Source organism: Arachis stenosperma, chromosome 1 (assembly GCF_014773155.1).
Source record: "Arachis stenosperma cultivar V10309 chromosome 1, arast.V10309.gnm1.PFL2, whole genome shotgun sequence".
In the NCBI taxonomy this organism is placed as follows: Eukaryota; Viridiplantae; Streptophyta; class Magnoliopsida; order Fabales; family Fabaceae; genus Arachis; species Arachis stenosperma.
The window spans coordinates 119114677-119137317 of NC_080377.1; the positions used below are offsets into that span (position 1 = coordinate 119114677).

The 22641-nt window shown below is 31.1% G+C and overlaps 2 protein-coding genes across 4 annotated transcripts; both read right to left on the reverse strand.

Annotated features, from left to right (window-relative positions):
* Positions 1-812: 812 nt before the first annotated feature.
* Positions 813-4912, reverse strand: LOC130943107 (probable WRKY transcription factor 32). Of its 2 annotated transcripts, none has more exons than XM_057871053.1 (5): positions 4417-4912; positions 4265-4320; positions 2830-3539; positions 2555-2713; positions 813-1535 (listed from the first exon to the last, which is right to left on the reverse strand). In XM_057871053.1, the coding sequence occupies exons 1-5, from the start codon at positions 4670-4672 to the stop codon at positions 1175-1177; spliced, it is 1542 nt and encodes a 513-aa protein (XP_057727036.1). In that variant the 5' UTR covers positions 4673-4912; the 3' UTR covers positions 813-1174. The 2 variants fall into 2 exon arrangements, with proteins under 2 accessions (XP_057727036.1, XP_057727038.1); XM_057871055.1 differs by having other exon boundaries at positions 4265-4317; positions 4417-4911.
* A 12816-nt stretch (positions 4913-17728) lies between these two features.
* Positions 17729-21241, reverse strand: LOC130939579 (probable LRR receptor-like serine/threonine-protein kinase At2g24230). 2 transcript variants are annotated; one of them, XM_057868489.1, is made up of 2 exons: positions 19679-21241; positions 17729-19603 (listed from the first exon to the last, which is right to left on the reverse strand). In XM_057868489.1, the coding sequence occupies exons 1-2, from the start codon at positions 20501-20503 to the stop codon at positions 17924-17926; spliced, it is 2505 nt and encodes an 834-aa protein (XP_057724472.1). In that variant the 5' UTR covers positions 20504-21241; the 3' UTR covers positions 17729-17923. The 2 variants fall into 2 exon arrangements, with proteins under 2 accessions (XP_057724472.1, XP_057723883.1); XM_057867900.1 differs by having other exon boundaries at positions 17729-21241.
* Positions 21242-22641: the final 1400 nt, after the last annotated feature.

Sequence of the window (22641 nt, forward strand, 5' to 3'; positions counted from 1 at the left end):
AATTCAAATATAAAATGACTGTCTGTAATTTTATTTTAGCGGACAATCCATCGTAACATTTAATACAAATAAGTTTCTTAACATCCAATGCGATCTACTAGCAATATAAAAGATGTTAAGTTATACTATTTTTAGTGCACTTTATATTTTAATTAGCAAAAATTAACCAGTCAATGTGATTCACTAATAATAAAAATAGGATATTCTCGCAAAAAATCTTTTAATAGGAAAAATAGATTATTTACTTTTTTTTTTAGTTTAAATTTAAATAAGTAAAAAAAACCCTAAGTTAATGTGTGTTCCTTTTTGGTCACATAGAATGAGTGCTTGATACTCCAAATACAAGACATGTGACAGGGTTATTTTTCTATAAAAAAATATGATCGCATTTTCTGTTATATAGCCAAAAAATTAGTTGAAATTCAATGGTAGATACTAGATAGCAATATAATAATGAATAAGAAGCATAACTCAGCAACTAAGAAGTTTTATCAGCTACTACCAAATAGGCATGCCAACTATAAAGACAATCAATCACAATACTTAATATAGACAAAAACCACTAGGTGGTTGTTTCTTGTTTGTTTTCGAAACGGAAGTAGAGACTAAGGAGAACACATTTTTAGCTTGTTAAAATACTTTTTATTTTTCTCTCTCAATTAATCTTATGGTATGATCGCACACCATCACATCATATAAGACTTTCTTTTACATATTTTTTCTAATTCTACTTAAATCTTATAAAATAGGATATTAACGTCTACAAAATCAATTGAAAAAAAAATAATAAAGTTAGATAAAATATCAGAATATAATCACATAATGCAATTTGAATTTTTTTTGGGCCAAACCCAAAATCTCAGCCCAATTCCTCTAGGTATAGCCTAAAGAAAAACACGGGATTGTTCTGACACACCACCTTCCTCACCCCCAAAAAAATAAATAGAACGCACGGGAACAAAGTGAAACTATGCCAATCCATTCTATATGGGCTCGCCTACTAGCAAACTGTTTCAGACAAATTAAAATGGTGTACAAGAAAATATACACGAGCTGTTCCACTAAAAACACTATGTAGGAAACAAAAATAAAATAATAACAAAAAAAAGAGAAAACAAGCAGGGAGACCTGCCAATTATACAGATACAAGTGTATGATCTCTTAAAACATGAATTCAGCATGGCTTAATTTCGAATCCTATGCTCAGAAGTGTGCGAGCTGACTCCATTGCCTTTTCACCTCCAAGATCCATGGCTTCCCCGCTTAGTTCTCCTTCAGTGTCCACCGACCATTGAGTAGACTTGTTCTGTTTTTGAGGAGAATCAGGTTTTTTCTTTGACTGCAAATTGTTCATGGATGCCGGAGCTGCAGCAGCCACAAGAGGAGCACTGGGTGGGCCATGTCGTTTCTTTGGCACAGGCATGTCATGGTCATGTACACCCTTGTATGTTATGATGACAGCATTCGAGTTATCAACAGCAGTCTCAATGTGTTTTCGGACAGGACACCCAGCAGAAGTGCATCTGTAGTAGTTTCTGCAAATTCATGATATGATCAGAAGAAATTGAAGGAATTTCATTTTCAGTAGCCAAAGTAAAGAAAACAAAAAGGGAATGCTATATCCTGTACCAAAAAAAAAAAAAAAAAAAAAAAAAAAAGGAGGAGGAAGGCTATAAATCTTTTGGCAACTTAAGAGAATTGCTGCTGCTTCACTTGGACATCTGTCCCTTATCCTTTCTCCAAAGGAAGCAGCTCTTCTTAAAAAAGCCCTGAGGAAGATAACCACACCACCAACACAATTTTGACCCCTCAGATAATAAGAACTTATCCTCCCTGTTTGGGAAGGTCTCAACCAATCATCATTCCTAATGAGGCAAATACAAACTAAGCATGCAGAACAGTTCGAAAAATACTTTAACCCAAAGGCCAATTCTATGATGTCTATTACTTGGTGCCTAATTAGTGCCTAACTTACCTTTTATGGCAAACTTTAAATATTTAAAAATTATTTATTTTTATACTTTTTAAATTAAATATTGATTTTTAACTTCTTTTGGCAAGTTAGGCATTCCTTTTTAGGCACCATAGCAATCACCTAATCCAAAACTATCAAAGTGATTAAGTGTATAAATGTTCCAGTTGCTCAAACCTGTTAATTTGACACTGAGCACACGTTTCTTTCAGCATATTATCATATAGAACGTTTTTAACCTAAATAGCCTTGGAACAACATTTTTTAGTATTATTACCTTTTGTAAACATAAAAAAGGCTAATAAAAGATTAGGAGAGCTTTTATTAGGTACAACAAAGTATTAGCCTAAATCAATAGATTAAGATATCATTTTTAATTTCTTCAGACTGCTTTACCAGAAAAATGGATGCAGCTTGCCACTGTATAACTGATTATTTTATTTTATTTTAAATACCCATTAAATCTAAATAAAAGCTTTACATATTTGTTGAGAGATATTTATGTTATAAGGAAAATTTACAAAATCAAGTAATCAACATTAAGAATAAACTAGAAAGGAAACAATCTAAACAGGTAATCACCTCGGATGTGGATTACCCTTCACCATTTTCTGTCCATACTTGCGCCATCGGTATCCATCACCTGATATACCTACATCCCCTTCTGCATGTACAACAAACCTCGATTTCTTTCCAGATTTTACAGGGGAATCCAAGTCTGCTAAGTCATCTTTCTTCATTCTGGTTATCAAGTTAAAAGGAGAGAATGTTAAATCGTTGTATCCTACCTCTGTTGAATAAAAAGCTTATTCACTAAATTATTTTTACGAAGAGAATGAACCGATAAGGAAGCTTACCTTTTTTTTGGCTCTGGCTCATTAACATGCTCCTCCTTCAAAATAACTTTACCATTGTCACTGAGATTAGATGAGTTTGGTCTTTTCTTGTCAGCAGTGCGAGGTGCATCTTGTAAGGTTTCTTTTGAAGGAGACGGATCAGAGTTTTTCAGACCTCTGATAGATAGCTGCTGAGAAACTTTGTTTTCTACATTAGGAGGCTCACTGGAAGACACTAACTTACTTTCCCTTGTAGAATTAGGCTTATGTGGGGGATCATGACTGTGTTGACTTTTATAAACAACATCTATTACACGACCCACATCATCATTGCATTCAATCTTCTTTGCAGCACATTCTGAATGAGTACACCTGTAATAGCTTCGAGACCCCGTGGGACTCTTCACTTGCTTCTGACCATACTTCCGCCAGCTGTAACCATCAGAAACTGAAACCCTTGCAACAGAACCACAAGAAACATGTTTGCCACCAGAAGGAATTTTTTTGTCCAATTGTGGCACATGAACATTATTAATCTTCAAAGGTGGCATTTTCTGTTTGGGGACAATTTGACTAGGAACAGATGATAAAGATTGTGTAACAGAGGTTGGTGACAGTTCTGACAATGGAGTTGAACATGCAGACACCTGTGGCTGATTTTCTATCTGAGTTCGAGGTGGTTGTACTGCTTCACTTGCAATAGTTTCCTTTTCGCGAGGTCCATCTGTCTCCTGAGCATGAAATGACCTACTTTTAGTGCAAAAGAAAGCAAATCTATGTTGGTAGTAGAGAACCTATAATTTGCTAATGCTTAATTTAAATGCAAGAAAAGCAACCAAATGACTATTGTTCAGTATACCATGGAACCATCTCTAGACATAGATGCTAATATGCTACCAAGAATTCAAGAAAACTAATTTCATGTATTACATTCTTAAAACATCATTATTAAATGCCATTCCTCATTTGTATGGGATCAATCAACAAGTATTTAGCAGGGCAAATTTAAATTCCTTATTATGCTTAACAAGAAGTTTATAGGCATTCCACTTAAATTTTTAAAAGAAAAAATGAAAACAGAAGGCCTCAGAAATAAATACCATAAGTCCAAACCCCAACTGGTTAATCGTAATGACCTATCGATCATTCCAGATCCAAGTTTCTAATCTGCAAAGTATGTTTCTCATTTATCGGTGCTGTTCTCAGATTATACACTCAACATTAAGAAAGATAAGAACAACCCTAAACCAGGCGGCTCAGAAAATTCTACCCATAACCAAAACCAGCCCTTCTCACGTATCACATATGTTCAAGTACAGTTTACAACTTCAAGCAGATGAACACGAAGAGTGAGATTCCCACAAAATTTAAAACGATCACAGCAAAACAATACTTAAAATCTCGATTTAAGAAATATAATAAAAATAGTAACAAGTTATCATGGAAATGCTCTAACCTTACTTTCAGCTTTGACATCCATATTCGGCGTAGCAGGGCTCCCCTGCAATTCTGCTACCCCAACCGCACCATTTCACCACAAAGAAATCACTCATTTAGATTTTTGAAGATTAAAAAAAAATTCAAATACTCATGGAAACCAAACCGTACCATCACTCCGATTGTTCACAACAGGTGATTCAGCAGCTAGGGTTCCTGAATTCGACCCCTTCGGAGGTTTATCAGAACTCTTCGGAGGTTTATCAGTTTCGCAAGGCGATTCGCTAGCTCGTTCTTCTCCCTCTGACGCCTTCCCTTGTTGTCCTTGTTCGTTTCCACCTTCGCCGCCTTCTGAATCCTTCTCTTTCGGGAGAAGCACCGGCGCTCCCTCCGTGACAGCTTCGGCGGAGCTTGGTTGCTCAGCCATGACAGCCGCAGAAGAAAGAGAGAGCGAACAAGCGAGAAAATCCGAAGTTTCGAGCGGTTTCTATGATAGCGTGAAAGTAACCGCAGCGCGTTTCGGATTTCAGCGAAACGCAACGGTTTTGTGTGAGAAAGAGAGAGAGAGAGAAAGAGAGAAAGGGTTTTTGAGTTTGCGAGAGAGATATGTATGTGTTTGTGCGTCTTTTTGACTGAGATTGACTCTCTCACTCACACTCAGGTGCTTGATGCTTCTTCCTTTTTTTATTTTCTCTCTCTTCTGTTTTTGTGCTCTGCTTCAAGGTAACACACGCCGTCACTCTCCGTTACGCTCCTATAACTACGTTTCTGTTTGCCGTTTTTCTTGACGCCGTCAGTGAGTAGTCTCCTCCGTCTTCGTCGTCGTCTTCTTCTTTGACTCTCCACAGTGACACTCCTTTTTGAAAAAATAATTTCCTTCTGCTTTTCCGGATGGACCATTGTTAACACTTTTTGGTCAAACCAACATTAACCACACTTAAATCCAATGTTGACAACACTCTGCCTTTCTCTCTTTTTTTCCCTCTCTTAGTAAAATAATTGCAGAAAATTTTGTGTAATTATGGTTGGTAGTTATTATAATAAATAATTATCAACATTAATTTGTCTAATTGTTTTTTAATGAGATATTCTCTTCTCTTTTGAATATAGAAATCTACAGTGGAGAATAGTCAACAGCATAAATCGGGATTAGGGATAACATAATATAATAATACCATAGGCAATTGGGACTACTATAAGAGTAATAATACTAAGAGTCTAAGACCAAGTCAAATATGTTTGTTGTTCCTGTGTGACTGAAAGTTGACGATGAATTTGATTAAATTACTATAAAATAATTAGCTTCGTTACATTATTGTTATTTTATGTATGATAAATTTAGTAACTTCGGTAGATAGTGGAAGCATAATAAATTTATTAAGAATTGGGTTCCGACACCCACGAACGAATATTCTACTTTAGGGTGTACTTACAAGTTTCAAGAAGATGATATACAAGGTAATTTCTACAATTTTTCCTTAATTTTAATTAACGATTTTAATTTTGTTTTATTTAATATTTATTAATTTTAAAAATAATTAATAAATATTAAATAAATTAAATTTTGACTAATTTTAATTAATGTTTTTTTGTTATTGAATATTTTTGTTTACCTAAATTGAACACAATATTTAATTTTTCAAAGATGTACATTAAATGCTTTCCGGGATATACTTCCATAAATATAACACTTCTTAAAGTAATGTCAATATTTGTCTAGATAAAAGTGAAGATTTACAATGAATTTCATCAAATTTTACAATCTAATTGGCCTTGATATTAGGTTTGAACAAAAAGAACATAGGACAAATTAAACTACAAGACTCCTCTTAACATTTAATTAAACCCATCATAATTCCTTTTTATTTGTTTAAATTATATCAACCTCTTCTAATCCACTTAGAAAATTGGATTTGCATTTTTTAAATTTTAAATTTTATTTTAAAAAATAAAGTATGATCTATTACTATTTATTTTATAAGTGGGACTAAAAAAAATATGAGAGAAAAAAATTTAATGATAAAAAATTTTATTTTATTTTTTAAAAAAAATCTAAATTTAAAAGATACAAATTTTAGAAAATTAGTATCGCTTTTTCTTTTTCAAAGAATGTCTAGATGAGTGTGTGTGTGAGATATAAATTTATTGTGTACATAATATTCTTTTATTTACATACAAAAATTGGACTCAGGTGTGAGGGAAAAAAAAAGAGGTGAAGGTACACATTATATGTGTTTAATTAGCGTATATGTTAAGATTATATGTTAAAATTATTATTAATAAAAAATTAACGTTCTACTTTAATATAAATATAAGATTTTTTATTTAAATAAATTAAATAAATATTTTTTTATTGAAATAAATAATTATAAAATTATTACGAAAATACGTTCCCTATCTTATCTCGTTTAAATCATAAATGATTTAAGACTTGTGCGTATGACATGTGTATATTTTGTTTATACCGTAAATAAGATAAGGATGGAAAATGTTTATATATAGATGTAGTTTACAGCTAGATTTTGGACCCATTTCAAACTTTTTCACCACTTTCTCGTTTTTTCTACCCCTTTCTAACTATATTATCGAGTTAGATAAAAATGGCGCGCGCAAATGCACGTAATCGGGACATCAACAAGCAGAACGCAACATGGTACTACGTCGGAACAGCCGACTTTGCGGTTAGTTTTATTATCTTGATGTTTATGTAATCTCATATATGTATAGTCATGATTATGGTACTTCTCAAAAACTAAAATACAATTTGTATCATTAGGAACATGTCACTGATAGAAACTAATAACTCTAGGAATGTGGTTATGACTTTTTGGTAATTAAGTTGTTAATTAATAATTATTAATTTAGAGTTTAAATGTTGGGATAGATATTTTTCAACCGTTAGAGTTAGTTTATTGGTTATACGTTTTTTAATTTATTAATTTAGTTATTAACTATCTAAGTTTAATAATTAGATTATTAAGTTAAAGTTTAATAATTAGATTATTAATTATTTTATTAAATGTTTTAATTTCACGTAATATATTGAGAAAATGTGTATTAGTTAAGTAAGTACATATTAACGAAAAATATCGTGTTGACATAAATTAAGTTAGTACATACGTGTAAAATTCTGTTAAGTAAATGTATAGAATAGTTAAACCTGTTATATATGTTTATGGACCTATACAAATTTTTTATAAGCAATAATAGTGATTTTTTTTTTTGTCAGAGGCCTTGCTTACTTCTACTCCGATGAGTAAGCCACATGCTTCCACCACCCGACACCATCGACCTGTATCTGAGGGAGGCTGAATTCGGCGACGCGGTGCCTCTCATGAATTTCGTATTCGACAACTCCCTTATCACGACATTTGTGGAACGATGATATTCGCAGACCCACACGTTCCATCTATCGTAGGGTGAGACTATTATCACCCTACAGGACGTGGCGTACTACCTTAGCATACGCGCACACGGGGAGCCAGTTGGGGTGCTTCTGTGATTTCTACCGGTGGTATGGCATGGAGACATGGGAGTTATTGGAGCGGCTACTCGGTGTCAGGCCTCCGGTGGTTCTACAGTAGGGGACACAGAGGAAGGAGTTGTTCTCGCTGAAGTTTACATGACTGTGAGACCGTGTCTGCCATATGCCACAGACGGACGACCCAGAGACACTCCGACAGTATGCGAGGTGTTACATCTTGTTACTGATTGGGGTACCTGATGACGGACAAGTCGAACAACTTGGTCCATTTGCCGTGGTTGCCATTGCTTCAGAACTTTGAGCGGTGCCGTGGATTATCCTGAAACTCTGCGGTGCTTGCATGGACATACCATTCTCTGTGCTCCAGCAACCCTCCGAGCCTACCTAACGAAATAAAACATTTATGGTTGGAAACTACTCAATATATAGCAATCATAAATGAGTAAGTACGCAACAATTAAACTTGAACTCACCAGTATCCAAAGTTCTATTAGAGAGCAACACGGAGACTCCAGGGACATCCATTTGTAGTTTGACAGCAATGCACATGGTACTTTAATCGGTCCGATTCGACTATTCGATACTCAGCACTTCTGCGAATACTGTAGTTCTTCACTCCCTGCATTACTGCATCTCTGCATTTAAATCTGTGACCAATCCGAAACTCTAGCCCACCGTCTAGGTTATAATCTTCTTCCTTGGTGTTGAAAAACGAAAATTTCTCATGCATGGCATCTAGATCCAATGTATGATAGTGACTTAGTACATTCGATAGCGCCAGAATCGAGTGGGGGGCAAAACATAGCGCACCACTATCTCGGCCGGCATCTCCGATACAAACTCCTCCTCATCATCATCTTCAAAGAAATCACTATCGTTGCTATCCGCAACGTACTATTCGTCGGAGTCTTCTTCACCCACCTTCATATCTTCCACTGGACTAGCAACATGAATTGGTGGTGATGAGAGAGGTGGGTCATCCTACACAAAGGTCGAGTGTACATAACCACCACCAATATCACCAATTTCGGCGGAAAGCTCCATCACTTGTTCCGCCATGATTATTCCATAGATGTCAAACATGAGTCGCACATGCTCATCATTTTGGAGTCGAAATAGTCGAAATCGAAAAACTCTATTACCTAACGGTGCGAACACCATATACCCCATCCTTCCGATCTCTTTTCTTCTTATGCCGCCAAGGTTATTCAATATCAAACTCTTCAACTCAGACAACGAACTTACGCGCCGAGTGTGTAATAGTAATGGATTCTCACACTCAAACATCACCACATTGTCGTTGTTTCTCATACGACAATTAGAGTACACACAGACAACCACATATCCACTAATACTGGATATTTTTGTCTATTTTTTGGAAGAAAAACGAAGGAGAAGAAGATATGAAATGTATGTGAAGAATACCTAGAGTTGCACATCCTTTTATAGCAGTTGAAAATTTGTCTTAATGTATCTCGTTTACACTATAAACACATTAATTTAACACTGTAAACAAGATAAGCTTGCACGTATCTCGTTTACACTGTAAATAAGATATCCACGTGTCATGCACACTAGTCTTATCTCGTTTACACTGTAAACGAAATAAAATTGGAGAACATATTTCCGCAATAATTTTTATAATTATTTATTTCAGTAAATAAAATATTTATTTAATTTATTTAAAAAAAATTCTATATATATAACAAATATATTTAAAATTTAAATATTATACTTTGTTATAAATCTTTTTCAATTAATAATATTAGACATACATACTAGTTAAATTTATATTATATATAATGAGTTAAAATATTTCTTACTTTTCAAAAATACTAACCAATCAATCTTGTTCCCAAAAATTTATTAGCATGAGGATATTGCACTTACTACTTTTTTGGGTTTGGGACACACTAATTTAATGTCAACTAATTAACAAAAAATAATGTCTGAGGTTATAATATATATAATATTGTATTAAGAGATAGAAAAAATTAAATAAAAATAAGAGAAAATAGAATAAAAATGTTTAAAATTAAAGACAAAGAAAAAATTAAAAATTTTAATTACATCATGTATATCTATACTGTAATATCCTATTTTAATTTTATTGAGAAGAACCATGTATATTGAAACTTATACTCTTGTCTTCTATCTTAGCTTCTATGTATTCTTCTTCCTCTTAAACACATTGCTTTGTGACAATGAGTTCCATTTGCATGCAATGATGGCAGTGCCACCGGCCCACCGCTTCTGCCACCATCAGAAATCTTTTGGTTTTTAGTTTCCATTTTGACTGCTTGTCTATCACCGATCTGGATATATTTCCAGCAAAAGTAATCACCATCTTTATATGTGTTGCATTCTCATTGCATTTTATTTTTTCCTCATATAAGAGTATACATCAATTTTCATGCACACACATTATTGCTGTCATTGAAACGGTCATTTTTCATGCGAAGAACATAATAATTAAAATATTAATATATATACCATAATTAAATAATTTAGTCAAATTATATTAAATTATTTAATATTTTTTAACTATTATTTTTCCGTAACCATATTTCTACACAAATATTCATATGTTGAAATGAGTGAATTTGGTGACATTTCATGGCATAGGGTATGGAGCATGGGGCCTTATGGAAATTTCATTGGATTGGAATACAAAAAACTTTACCATTGTGTGGCCTAAAGAATCCGAAATTCTGAATGTGGTACCAATTAGATCTGGTAGCGTTTGGTAGAGAGATAAAGATTGAAAGACTGAAATTCAGAGACAAAGATTGAAATAAATTTCACTATTTTATTTGGTATAAAGTGGGAGATAGAAATTAAAAAAAGAATGAAACTCTAATTTAATTTGTACAAAGAGTAAAATTGAAATTAATTAATTAAAATGAGAATATTTTAGATATAAAATGTTATTAAAGTTTTTGTCTTTAAAAATTTCAGTCCCCTGTGTCTTTACTTTTTGGAAGTACTGAAATACTAAAATTTTAGGGACTGAGATAGAAACTTTAGTACCAGTCTCTAAACAAACAAACATAATATTGAGTTTCAGTACTTCAAAACAAACGCTACCTATATGAATTCGAGTGAAATTGGGTTTGTCCTAACCTAGACTTGGATTTATTTTTTAAATTCTAATCCGGTCTTAGACTTGATAAACTTTAAATATTTTTTGTCATAATTATACTGGATCCAAATTGGATAAAAATTGGATATTTAAAGTTTTAACAGTAATTTATAAAAAATTTGTTTATGATGCATTTATTTATAAAAAAAAAACTTGTTACCGATATTCATATTTAAACTTGAAGTTGTCCATAAATTCTAATTTGATGCTTCTTTGATCTATTTTCTAATTTAACAAGTATGATTAAAATTAAACGATAAGCTTATAATTAATATAACATAATATTAAAACTAATTTATAATATATATACCTTTTTAGTTTTTTTAGAATGCACATGGATCAGGTGAATCCGAATTCGCTCTGATTCAGACCCGATACTAAATAATAATTGAATATATTGTTGAGACTATTATCCAATTTTAGACTCGAAAAAATCACACAAAATTAGCTTCTAAAATATTTGAATATAGACCGAATTTTCAAACCGAACAGAAAAGTATACACCCCTAGTACCAATGAGAGTGGTGTTTCTTCACTTTCCTGTTTCAAGTCTAGTATGAGTTTAATGGGGCCAACAATAAATGCTATTTTTGTCACTACTGCTGCAATGACCATCATAGCAAAAGCTTCAAGTTCAGACATACATCAGACACAGCTCAATCCAAAAATGTGCCATATCAATATCACGGGATTTATAGGGCACAATAATTTCGGATCTGTAATTTATATGAATGTAATGTGTAATTGGCAGCCTAGAATTGGAAGAATCAACTTACAAAATCATCTTAAGAGATATGAATCAATAAGCTGAAAGTCAGAGCAATGAAGCAAATGAATATGACATATATGTAGATGAATAAAAAGTTGAATTAAATCACACTTGTGGGTAGTAAGGAATATTAAAATATATTTATACAAAGATCCTAACAATTTTTTTATATAAAGTACCCCTTTTTTGTTTTACAAATATTAGTGGACGAATGGACCTCATAAAAACTAGTCTAATAGTTTTTACTGAATAAATAATAGAGTCATAGTTTGTCCAAAAAAATATAGAGTTATAGTAAATTTATTATTTTAAGTAATGAAAACATCAGTCCAAAAAAATTCCCATTTTCAAAAATATTAAAATTTCAGAAAATTAAAAGTGCTACCCAACTATACATGTTCAAATAGTTTCAGCACATAATATAATCACACTCCTACAACAATTTACTGAAAACAAATCCAACTATTACATTGTTACCGACTAATCTTCTACAATAAATTTTTTGATTTAAATTTTTTTAATTTTATTTTCAAATAATAATTTTTAAATATAATAACTTAATTATATTAGCATTAACTATTTATCATTTGTTGTTTTTTATTCAATTTTTAATACAATTCGTAATCATTAGATTTTAATTATGTGAAATAAGAATTTGTATTACATTTTTAATAGTAATAAAAGTACTCAAATTATATTACCTGCTATTAGCATTAGTATTATTATTGCTGTTATTTAACACTGTAGCTTGGCACTTTCTCTTCATGAGAAGAAGAAGGGACATCAAAAAAGGCCACCAAAATAATGGTCTGCATTAAGGGGAGTTATAAAATTCCAAGGCCTGCATTAAAAAAAAGAAAAAAAACAAACAAATAGTTTAGTCCATAAAGCCCAAAAATTGGTATATACAAATATTTTTGAAATTGGCATCTCAACCTTTATTATTTATACAATACACCATGTGTTGGGGGAGAATAATAATTTCTATACAACACCGGAATTGTCTTTGTTCGGTTACAAAGTCATAGAATAATACACATACCTTTACACGTGTAGCACCCTAACAGTGGACAACAATCCACTCCGTACCAACCTCATGGAAAGGCTCATTCTGCCAGCCCCAGACTAGAACTCACCCAAAGAGAAATGGGTGCAATGGATAGAGTGAAGAATGTTGAAGCATGATATATAGAAGGTGAGGGTGAGTTATAGCCTACACCCGTCAAGATGAGGAGAATGATGCACTTCGTATTTTTTTGTTTTGTTGTCTCTTTCACATAGTTGACACGTGTTAATAGTCTTGATGAGTTGGCAAAATTTAGGTTGCTTTATTTGCGTGTCAAGGATGTGTAGGTTTTATATAGAAATTTCACTTTTACATCAACTAGGGTTTATCTTGTAAATATACAATATTATTATGCCAAAACATAAAATACTTGTTTTACTTTTTTTTGTGTGCATTGTATTAGGCCTTTTGTTGTACTAATCTTCAGGGCCTGTGGTTTTTGAACCCATATTTTATGCTTTAATATGGTAAAGGTGATTTATATTTGATTTTTGTGATAATTAAAATTTTGGTTGAGTAGGTAAATATGTTACTTTTTAATATGTTTTAATGATGACTAAGTGATATATTACATAATAATTATGTCTTAATGTAATTAAGTTATTCTAATTATTAATAGAAATTTATTCCATACAAATTATTATAAATTTTTGAGACGGTTAAATCGATTTAACTTAAACTTATATAATTTTAAGAAACAAATAATTTTGAGTAAAAATATTTAAAATTTTTAAATAAAGTTTAGCTTTACAACAAATAAATTATTGATCTGTTCGACTAAAAAATACTATAAAAAAAACATTCGAAGAGTTTGTTGATTTTTTTCTTATATAAATTAACTCTTAAAAGAAACACAATAATCAAAGTAATAGAGTAGTTATTCGTGGGTTAACTTTGCATCGAACATAATGATAGGAGTTATGCAAAATAAAAATATTATTATTGTTAAATTCGGATATAATGATGAGGGTAGGGTAAAATAAAATATTATTGTTATTAAATCAGGATATTATTATTATTATTATTATTATTATTATTATTATTATTATTATTATTATTATTAATTATCGCAATATAATGAAAAGTTATATCTTTTAATCAGGATCTGAAATTGATATATCATTTTTTTCAAATTTAAAAGAATTAGTGAGAAATTTTAAACTAAAAGTTACAACACTTCCTTAATTCAAACATTTTTTTTTTATTTTAGCTAATAAGATAAGATAACAATCTCAAAATATATAAAGGGACTAATATTTTATACATGTATAATTGTAATTGATTATTCTTTTATTTCTATAAATAAATAAATAATAAACCATAAATTAAAGAGACTAATAAAAAAATACTTTATCTGTAAATTATCTGAAACCATTTATGTAAAATAAAATAATTTTTTAAATTATTAATTTTTTCCATTGTTTTAAAAATTGTTTTCATTAAATATTTTTTATTTCTACATCTTGCTTTCAATACATTGTAGTCGCAAGTTTGGAATCCGATCCATGTTGGTCGTGAATTGATTTTAAGGTTTTTAGTTTTTAGTTTTTATAATTTTTGTAATTTTAATTTTTAGTTTTCATCTTGTGTTAAATATTTTTTATTTTTAATTTTTGTTGTTGGAAGCAAACATATTAGATCATTGGCCAGTAAGACCCATCTGTCCAAAATGGAACAATGATAAAAATATTACTTTTATTATAGCACATTAAATAATTTGAGACTAATCAAATGCTCTTTTTGAAATCATAAAAAACTGGACAATGAATCAGTTACCTATGTTAGAAGTATCAGGTGCATTATTCTCCTTATCTTGACTGGTGTAGGTTATAACTCACCGAAGATGTGGAATGGAATAACTTTGGCCTTTTTATTACTATAAATATTAAATTATTTTTAATAAATAAATTTTATTATTTATGTTTATAAATTTTAAAAAAAATATAAATTATATTAATTTATATATATAAATTCTAAAAAATATAAATATAAATTATATATTTTTTATATATAAAATTTTATAAATATAAGTATAAATTATTATTGACTAAGTACTAAATAATATTTGTCATGGTCAATTGGCCATGTAGCATTCCTCAAAAAATTAATATAAGCTGAGCAATTTCTTGAAAACTTTTCTTTTTTCCTCTAGTGGGTCTAGTATGCAACAAATTATCTTAAAAAAAAATCCCAAGTGCAGAATTAGGCGTTAATATAAACAATTTTTTTTATGAGGAATGTTCAATGACCGATAGAATTAGTTGTTTTTGGCTAATATTTTTAATTATCAACTAATTTTTTTAATTTAATAATTTAATTAAATATTTTTAAATATTAATAACTAACTGATAGCTAAAAATAATAAATTTTATTGAATTTTTAATATTTTTTATTTTTTATTAATGAAAGTGAGAGTATAGTAGAATTTTTATATTATTTATATAAATTAAGAATAAAAAAATGATAATTAAATAAGAAATATTTTATTTAAAAATGACAAATATTGTGAAACAAAAAGAATAAAAGTGACAAGTTAAAAAAATTAAAAGAATAGTTTTTTTTTAACAAAAAATAATAAAATTAGAATTAAGTTTCGATAATGCAATATTTTTCCAAAAACAAAAACAAAACTTTTCTTGGACTAAATTAAATTAGTTAGTCTTAGCTTATCATACAAGACTGGATTTGTAGGCACTATTTAACATTTTAACATGCATATCTAGAAGATTTATACGAATTTGAAATTAAGAAGGAAGAGAGAGAAAAAAAAGATAACTAGAATGGTTGAAGGAGGCACAAAACTAATCTAAACAAATGCATATCTATTGTCAAATAGAATATTTTGCTTAAAATAATTTGGTTAGTCGAGTAATCAGTTAGTTCACTTGTCCATTTAAATAAATATAAGAGTTTAAATCACGTCTTGTATATAGCGACAGACTCTTAAATAAAGTTCAAATTTACGACGAATCATTAATCTGTCGAACTAGAAATACTTTGAAAAAAAAAAGAGAGAATATTTTGCATTGTTTCTGGTTCCAATACAATGCATATGGGCTCCACAATAAGTATCTGATGCTTCATATTAGAAACTAAAAATAACAATCAACTAATATTTATTTATTTTTTAAAAATTTTAAATAAAAATCCAATTTTTTATTCAATATTAATCTTTTAAAATTATTTGTTCCCCTAAATTATAAATTTTAATTTTAAAATTCTAAACTCTAAACGTTGAATTTTAGCCATGAAACTTAAGTCCTCCAAAAATGTGAGTTAATAATATAATTTTATAATAAAAAAATTAAATAATATTAACTAATTTAAAATTAATCTTTATACTTATTTTCTTAAATAATTATTGGCAAAAAAAAAAAAAAACCGACAAATGACATAAAAGTTGCATTGATTCCAACTTCAACCCCAGTACTAGGCATGTTGCAGGAAAATGAAGGAAGAGGCACAATCTGACAATTAAAATGTTAAATAATTCTACGTACCAAAATTTGAGCCAAAGAAGTCAATAATTCTTATGGAATATCGATATGAAAAGCAACTAAAAATAATATATTCAGAAATTTTAGAGGAATTATTTTTTCTGAAATTATTCAATAATTAGTGTAGCTTGCACAAAATAAATAATTGGTGTCACATTTTCATTTTGTAATCTACAACATTTTATTTTTCTTCTAACCAAAGGATCTATATTGATTAAAATAACAGAGTGACCAAAATGCCTCATAAACAAAGTATAGTTAAGGGTAAAGCCCAAAGTCTATGGGCCTGGATCCTTATCATCAAGTTCTCTTTCTTTTCACTTTTTTTTCAAATTTTCATGTTAGATTTAATTATCTATTTTTTGTTTGTCATAATATTTTTGACTTAGCCGATCAAAGACTAATTTCTAATAGATTAGAGCTTTTTTAAGAGTTTGTAATTGGCCAATAAATTACTATATACATAAAGAAGATTCAAATTTTTTATATTTATTTAAGTAGACTAGTGAATTAACCACTAGACAAATCCAAGTAATAAATTACTGACCAAGGACCAAAAAATAAAAAGGATCTACCATATTCAGAAAAAGGACAACATATAATTACAGAGAATACAGTATCTTCTGTTCCTGTCTAACCAAAAGGAAATTTTATTTATTTATGGTTAATGCTATGGTGCTTTTGATATTGTGACTAATTTACTAAAAAAGGCAAATAGATAATATTTAATAAATTTTAAATATTTTATTTTTTATTTTAAACATTTTATTTTTTACTTTTAAAAGAAAGTTAGACAATTTAAACATCATAGTAAAAGGCACCATAGAACTCACCTTTATTTATTTGGTGATGAAGCCAAAAGTAAAAAATAAGATAGCTTGTTTGTACAATTAGCTTAATAAGTTGATGGCTTTTTTTGGGTGCAAACTAACTATTTTACTGAAGCTATGTGTTTGCACAATTAGATTAAGCTCATATATTTTGTTGGTAACTAACTTTAATAAAGGTTTAATCAAGATTGAAGATTGAGCAGTGAAAAAGGTGCTAGGTTGGGACCAACCAAACCATAGAGACCCTCTTACAAACAATCATGTTAACAATGTTATTATTATTATTATTATTATTATAAAGTAGCTAGGCTTGTTAGAGTTGCTATGTTAGGCTAAACCCACTCCAATTCCAACATCATTATCACCATCCCTCTCTCTTTCTCTCTTTCACACACATTTTTTCTTCTTATTTATTTATTTTTTTCAAACAACATTGACATTCATGTATTTGAAATATTATTGACATTGACATAGTAAGAAATATACATCATAATGAATTGAATTGTGTACAAATAAAGCTTCTGTTATTATCCCAAAAAGACTACAACACTCTGAAAAATCTGTTGCTATACATGTGTTGGTGTCATGAATCATCAATAGCAAGGAAAAGGAAATGTTTCCTTAAATGAACTAATGCAATTATAAGACAATAGTTAATTTAATGTTAAGAATATAAATCTGATGAAGAAATATAATTCAAAACAAGATCACATGCTGCATTAACAAGTTAGTACAATGATCATAAAGTCCTGGTGTATATTCATCAAAGGCTCTCTTCTTCATAAGAAAAACTCAACTCCAGAATCTAACTGCTTTACATTTGTTTCATGGATGATAGAAAGAAACAAAACTAAATTAAAACAACCTCAAAATCCATGTCACCATTGAAGCTAATTAGAAGCAATAGGTTCAATGTCTTTTAGAAGTCCAACAATCTGCTGCATTGTTGGTCGCTTGGCCGGCAAGTCAGCAGTGCAAAGATAACCAATCTTGAGAGCCTCCTCCATTTGTTCATCTAGTCCTGTGTCCCTAATCTTTGGATCAATTGCTATTGAAGCTTGATTCTTTCTAACTAGTCCTCTCACCCAGCTAACCAAAGTTGATTCCTTGTCATCAGGGTAATCATCTCCGGCCGGCTTCTTTCCGGTTACTAGCTCAAAGAGCACAACTCCATAACAATATACATCAGATTTCGTGGTTGGCGACTCGAATTCTTGTTGGGAAAACTCCGGCGGAACATAACCAGAGGAACCAAGAGCAATCTCCTCGTCCAAGCCGCTTCCAAAGATCTTAGCCAGGCCGAAATCAGACAACCTGGGCTCGAGATCATAGTCCAAATAAACACTGCTGGCCTTGACTGCTCTATGAATGATTGGAGGAGAGCATCCATGGTGCAAGAAAGCAAGAGCTCGAGCAGTTCCAAGGGCGATTTTGTGACGAAATCTCCAGGTTGTGAGCAATCCTTCAGAGCCAGCATTCTGAATTCCATTGTTGTCAGATTCATCCCATGTATCTGTGCTCCAATCATCAGTGCTTTGCACACCAAGTGGCAAGTCATATAGCAGATTTTGCAAGTTTCCATTCTCCATATAATCATATATAGCAATCCTTTGATCCCCTGCTACACAATATCCAGTTAAAGGAACAAGATTGGGATGCTTGATTCTGCCAAGAAACTCAAGCTCTCTAGCCACTTCTTGATCTGTCAATGTAGAACCAACCACCAAAACTTTAACTGCCACATGAATACCACCAGGAAGAAAGCCTCTATAGACCGGACCGAATTTTCCTTCGGCCAAAAGAGTACCTCGGTCGAAATTTGAAGTTGCAGCCAGTAAGTCTGCAAATGTAATGTTCAACAAAGGCTTCTCAAAGATTACCACAGGAACTGATGTTGCCTGCTTAACATCAGCCACCCAGGTTGTTGAATCAGTCTGGAATGAGAAAGGCCCGGAAATGTTCTGTTCTTCTTTGTATGAAGTTTGTTTAACTTGCCACATTTTCGATTTCCTTCGGCAGCCGAATGCTAAAAACAACAGGCCAGCAAGCATGAAGATCATTGAGAAGGTTAACACCAATGCTAGCTTCATTCCCTTGTTGTGTCCATTGTTCTTTCTCCTGAAGAAATGTGGGTCTGCAGCAATTGGACAACTGTTCACTGATCCAAAGAATGCTGATTCAAGAACATCAGGGTGAATGTCTGAAGCACACAGTGTTAAGTTATTGTAAGAGAAGTTGTATCTCTCCATGAATGGTAGTTTCCCCAAGACAGACAAAGGGATTGTTCCACTCAAGGTGTTGTTTGAAAGGTCAAGAATTTGGAGGTGTTTGTTCCTCAAAATTGGAACTTTACCAGCAAGATGATTCATAGAAAGATCAAGAACATTGAGATTACTCAGTTTTGAGATTTCATCAGGGATTAGGCCTACAAGATTGGTTTTGGACAAGTTCAGATACTCCAATCCTTGGAGCTTTTCAATCTTTGTTGGGAATTTCTGTTTGGAGAATCTGTTGTGTGCAAGATTGAGGTGCTTTAGATTCAACAAGGACTCACTCAAACTCAACAAGTTCTGGAAAATTTCACCACTTAGCTGATTCCCTGACAAATCAAGATAAACCAAATGAGACCAGTTGTAGTATTGTACCTGTGAAATGTGGCCTTGAAATTGGTTTCTGCTTAGGTCCAATACCTCCAACTTTTCCTGAAACACACCCATGATAGAACCCTGAAAGGAATTTCCAGATATGTTGAGACTTAAAATGGAATTGAAACCTGAAATATCCAAGATTCGGCCATCTATATCATTGGCAGCAAGGTTCAAGTTCTTGAGCTTAGGAAAAGCAGCACCAAAACCATTTGGAAGTGTTCCATTCAATTGATTTGATGAGAGATCAATTGAAACCAGGGACTGGCACTTGAGAATCCCAGAAGGAATGCTTCTTGAGAATTTGTTATGGTCAAGTTTGAGGATTCTCAAACTCATAAGGGATCCAATAGCTTCTGGTATTTCTTCAGTGAAATTGTTGCTTGACAAGTCAATGGTTTCAAGCATACCAAAGTTGCCAATGTTGTTGGTCAATGAACCTGAAATCTGATTGGTGGAGAGGTTGAGGCTCTTGATAGAGCTTAAACTCCAAAAATCTGAAGGCAAAGTTGTGATCTTGTTGCAGCTAAGATCCAAAGTTTGAAGCTTGCTCAGCTTGCCTATGGTGTTATCAGGAATAGTTCCAGAGAGGCCTAAACCTGAAAAGTTTAACTCAACAACATGTTCTTTGTTGTTGTCACAGAAAACTCCTTGCCATGAACACACTGAAGCTGAGAAATTGTAGGAGGAAAAAGAAGAAGAATTGGAAACCATTTTCTTCAAGAACTCAGACACATAGAACTCATCAGTGTTTGGTTGCTGAGAAGCCAAATGCTTGAACAAGAGTCCCAAAATTAGAACAGTGCCAATCACTCCCAAACCCATCTGACAAATGATTCAGAACAAGAAAAAGAAAAACAACAACAAACCCCCAGAACCTCCACAACCACAGGGAAAATCAAATACTACAAAACTAGCATCACCATTTTATTGATAGATGATGAAAAACTCTTCCTTTAGAAGCTAGAAATTCTTTCATGCATGCCAAATCTACTTGAACTTAATTAACAGAATATTACAGAAAATGAAATCTCAGTTGACAAAAACTAAGGATAAGTAGCTGAGGGAGTTAAAAAGAAAAAAAAAAAGCATTAAACTTTAAAAAGAATAAATAATCTTAAGGGTGATTTTTGCTAGAAGAAATGGTGTGGAGTAGAAGAGGAGAATGTGAACAAGTGTTGGCTGGATTTGGAGATCCTAGAATACCAACAAAAAGAAAAAAGGTCATATAAAGAAACAACTGATGCAAGAAGCAAAACTAAAACCAAAACTATGTTGTCTTTGTCTGCACTCTTAGATTGTTGAAAAGTTGTGATTCTTTCTTCCTTAACTTCTATCTATGTGGCAGAGCAACTTTTTGGCTACAAAACTTTCTCTTCCCTCTATTTTTTTTTCACCCTTTAAAGTGGAGAATGCAGATCAGAGTAAGAACCAAGGAAGGGAAAAAAGAAAGTGAAAAAGTGAAGAGCAATGAGGGAGTGTAGTGGAGCTGGTTTGAGGATTCATAAATGGGAAGAAGAGAAGGGAAGTGAAGGTTGTTGAAAGCTGAAAGGTGAATATATCTAACATTTCTTGGTGGGAATTCAATGATTCTTAATTGAATGATCATCATGTCTATTATTAGTATCACCATCTTTTTCTTCTTAGTCTCATTGGAAACTATGGAAAAAAATTATTCTGTTTTTATGGAATTTATGGGAAAGGGAAACCATGACTTTTTAAATTCTTTTTATAGGATTTAACTAACTAACATATACCTTAAAAGTATTAATTGAAAAACTTTTATGGAGAATATATATAATGTTTAAGTTTATTATATATTTATGAGTAAAGTGATAAATAAATTTCTAAAAAGTTAGGTTTTGAACAGATTAGTCACTAAAAAAAATACTAATAAAATCTTTCATATTATTTTAGTTTAAAGATAGTGTGTATTTTAGATGATTTTATTAGTATTTTTTTAGAAATTAATTTATTCAAAATATAAATTTTTTAAAAGTTTATTTGTCACTTTATTCTATATTTATTAGAATAAAAATTTTAAAATTTGTTCTTAATAAGAATAATAATAATAATTTCAATATGTATTATTTAACTAAATTCTGGTTTATATAATAATAATTATTATATCTTTTAAAAAAAAACTCATTTTGGTGACAAATTTTTTTATTTTTGGGTGACAATATAATATGCAATGCAAGTCTCTACGCTACTTTGTCCCTTTCCTTTGCATGTGATGTGGTTTGCAGGAAGTTAGCGTAATTAAACTATTATTATTATTATTATTATTATTATTATTATTATTAATAAATAGTTTAGCTTAAATATATTTGTTAAGTAGTGAGAAGTAGAAATAAATAATTGAAAGATGACAAGTGTGGTCCTTTAATTTGACCCTCAAAACAAGGCAATATCCAGCTAACAGAGTAAAACACGATGACTGCAACCTGGGAAATAAGACTTTTTGTTTTTCCTCATATCATTTTATTTCTTCATAATAATATGTGCTTACAAAATTTAAAATCGTGTTTTTTAGTATTTGAACTAGACTTCATTTGTTAATGAACACGTTATTTTTAGATATTCAAGTAAAAAATATATTTTAAAAATATTTCTGACTACTGTTCATAGGAAGTAATTAAGGATCTCCTAATCACATAAGTTACTCCTTTTCAATTTTCTTTTCATTTGGCTTTTTATGTTGTTTTTTTGTTGTTGTTTATCGTATTTTTTAGTGTGATAGGTCAAGAATTAATTCGTCAATAATCTAAATTTTATTTAAAAGTCTATTGTTGTTGACCAATAAATTACTCATGCATAAAGTAAAATTCGAATACTCCAACACTTATTTAAACAGACGAATGAACTGACTCGATAAGTCCAAGTTAGTTTGCTTTTCATGTTCATGAAAGTTGGAAGATGTTGATCTTTGTTGTGCAATTAAATTAATGTCGTTACATACA

Coding starts and splice junctions, on each gene's coding strand:
- LOC130943107 (XM_057871053.1), bottom strand. CDS start 4,672: ATGGCTGAGCAACCAAGCTCCGCCGAAGCTGTCACGGAGGGAGCGCCG. Junction 2,714..2,829: donor GAGCCAGAGCCAAAAAAAAG/GTAAGCTTCCTT, acceptor CTTGATAACCAG/AATGAAGAAAGATGACTTAG. Junction 1,536..2,554: donor AAGGGTAATCCACATCCGAG/GTGATTACCTGT, acceptor ATGAATTTGCAG/AAACTACTACAGATGCACTT.
- LOC130939579 (XM_057867900.1), bottom strand. CDS start 20,503: ATGGGTTTGGGAGTGATTGGCACTGTTCTAATTTTGGGACTCTTGTTC.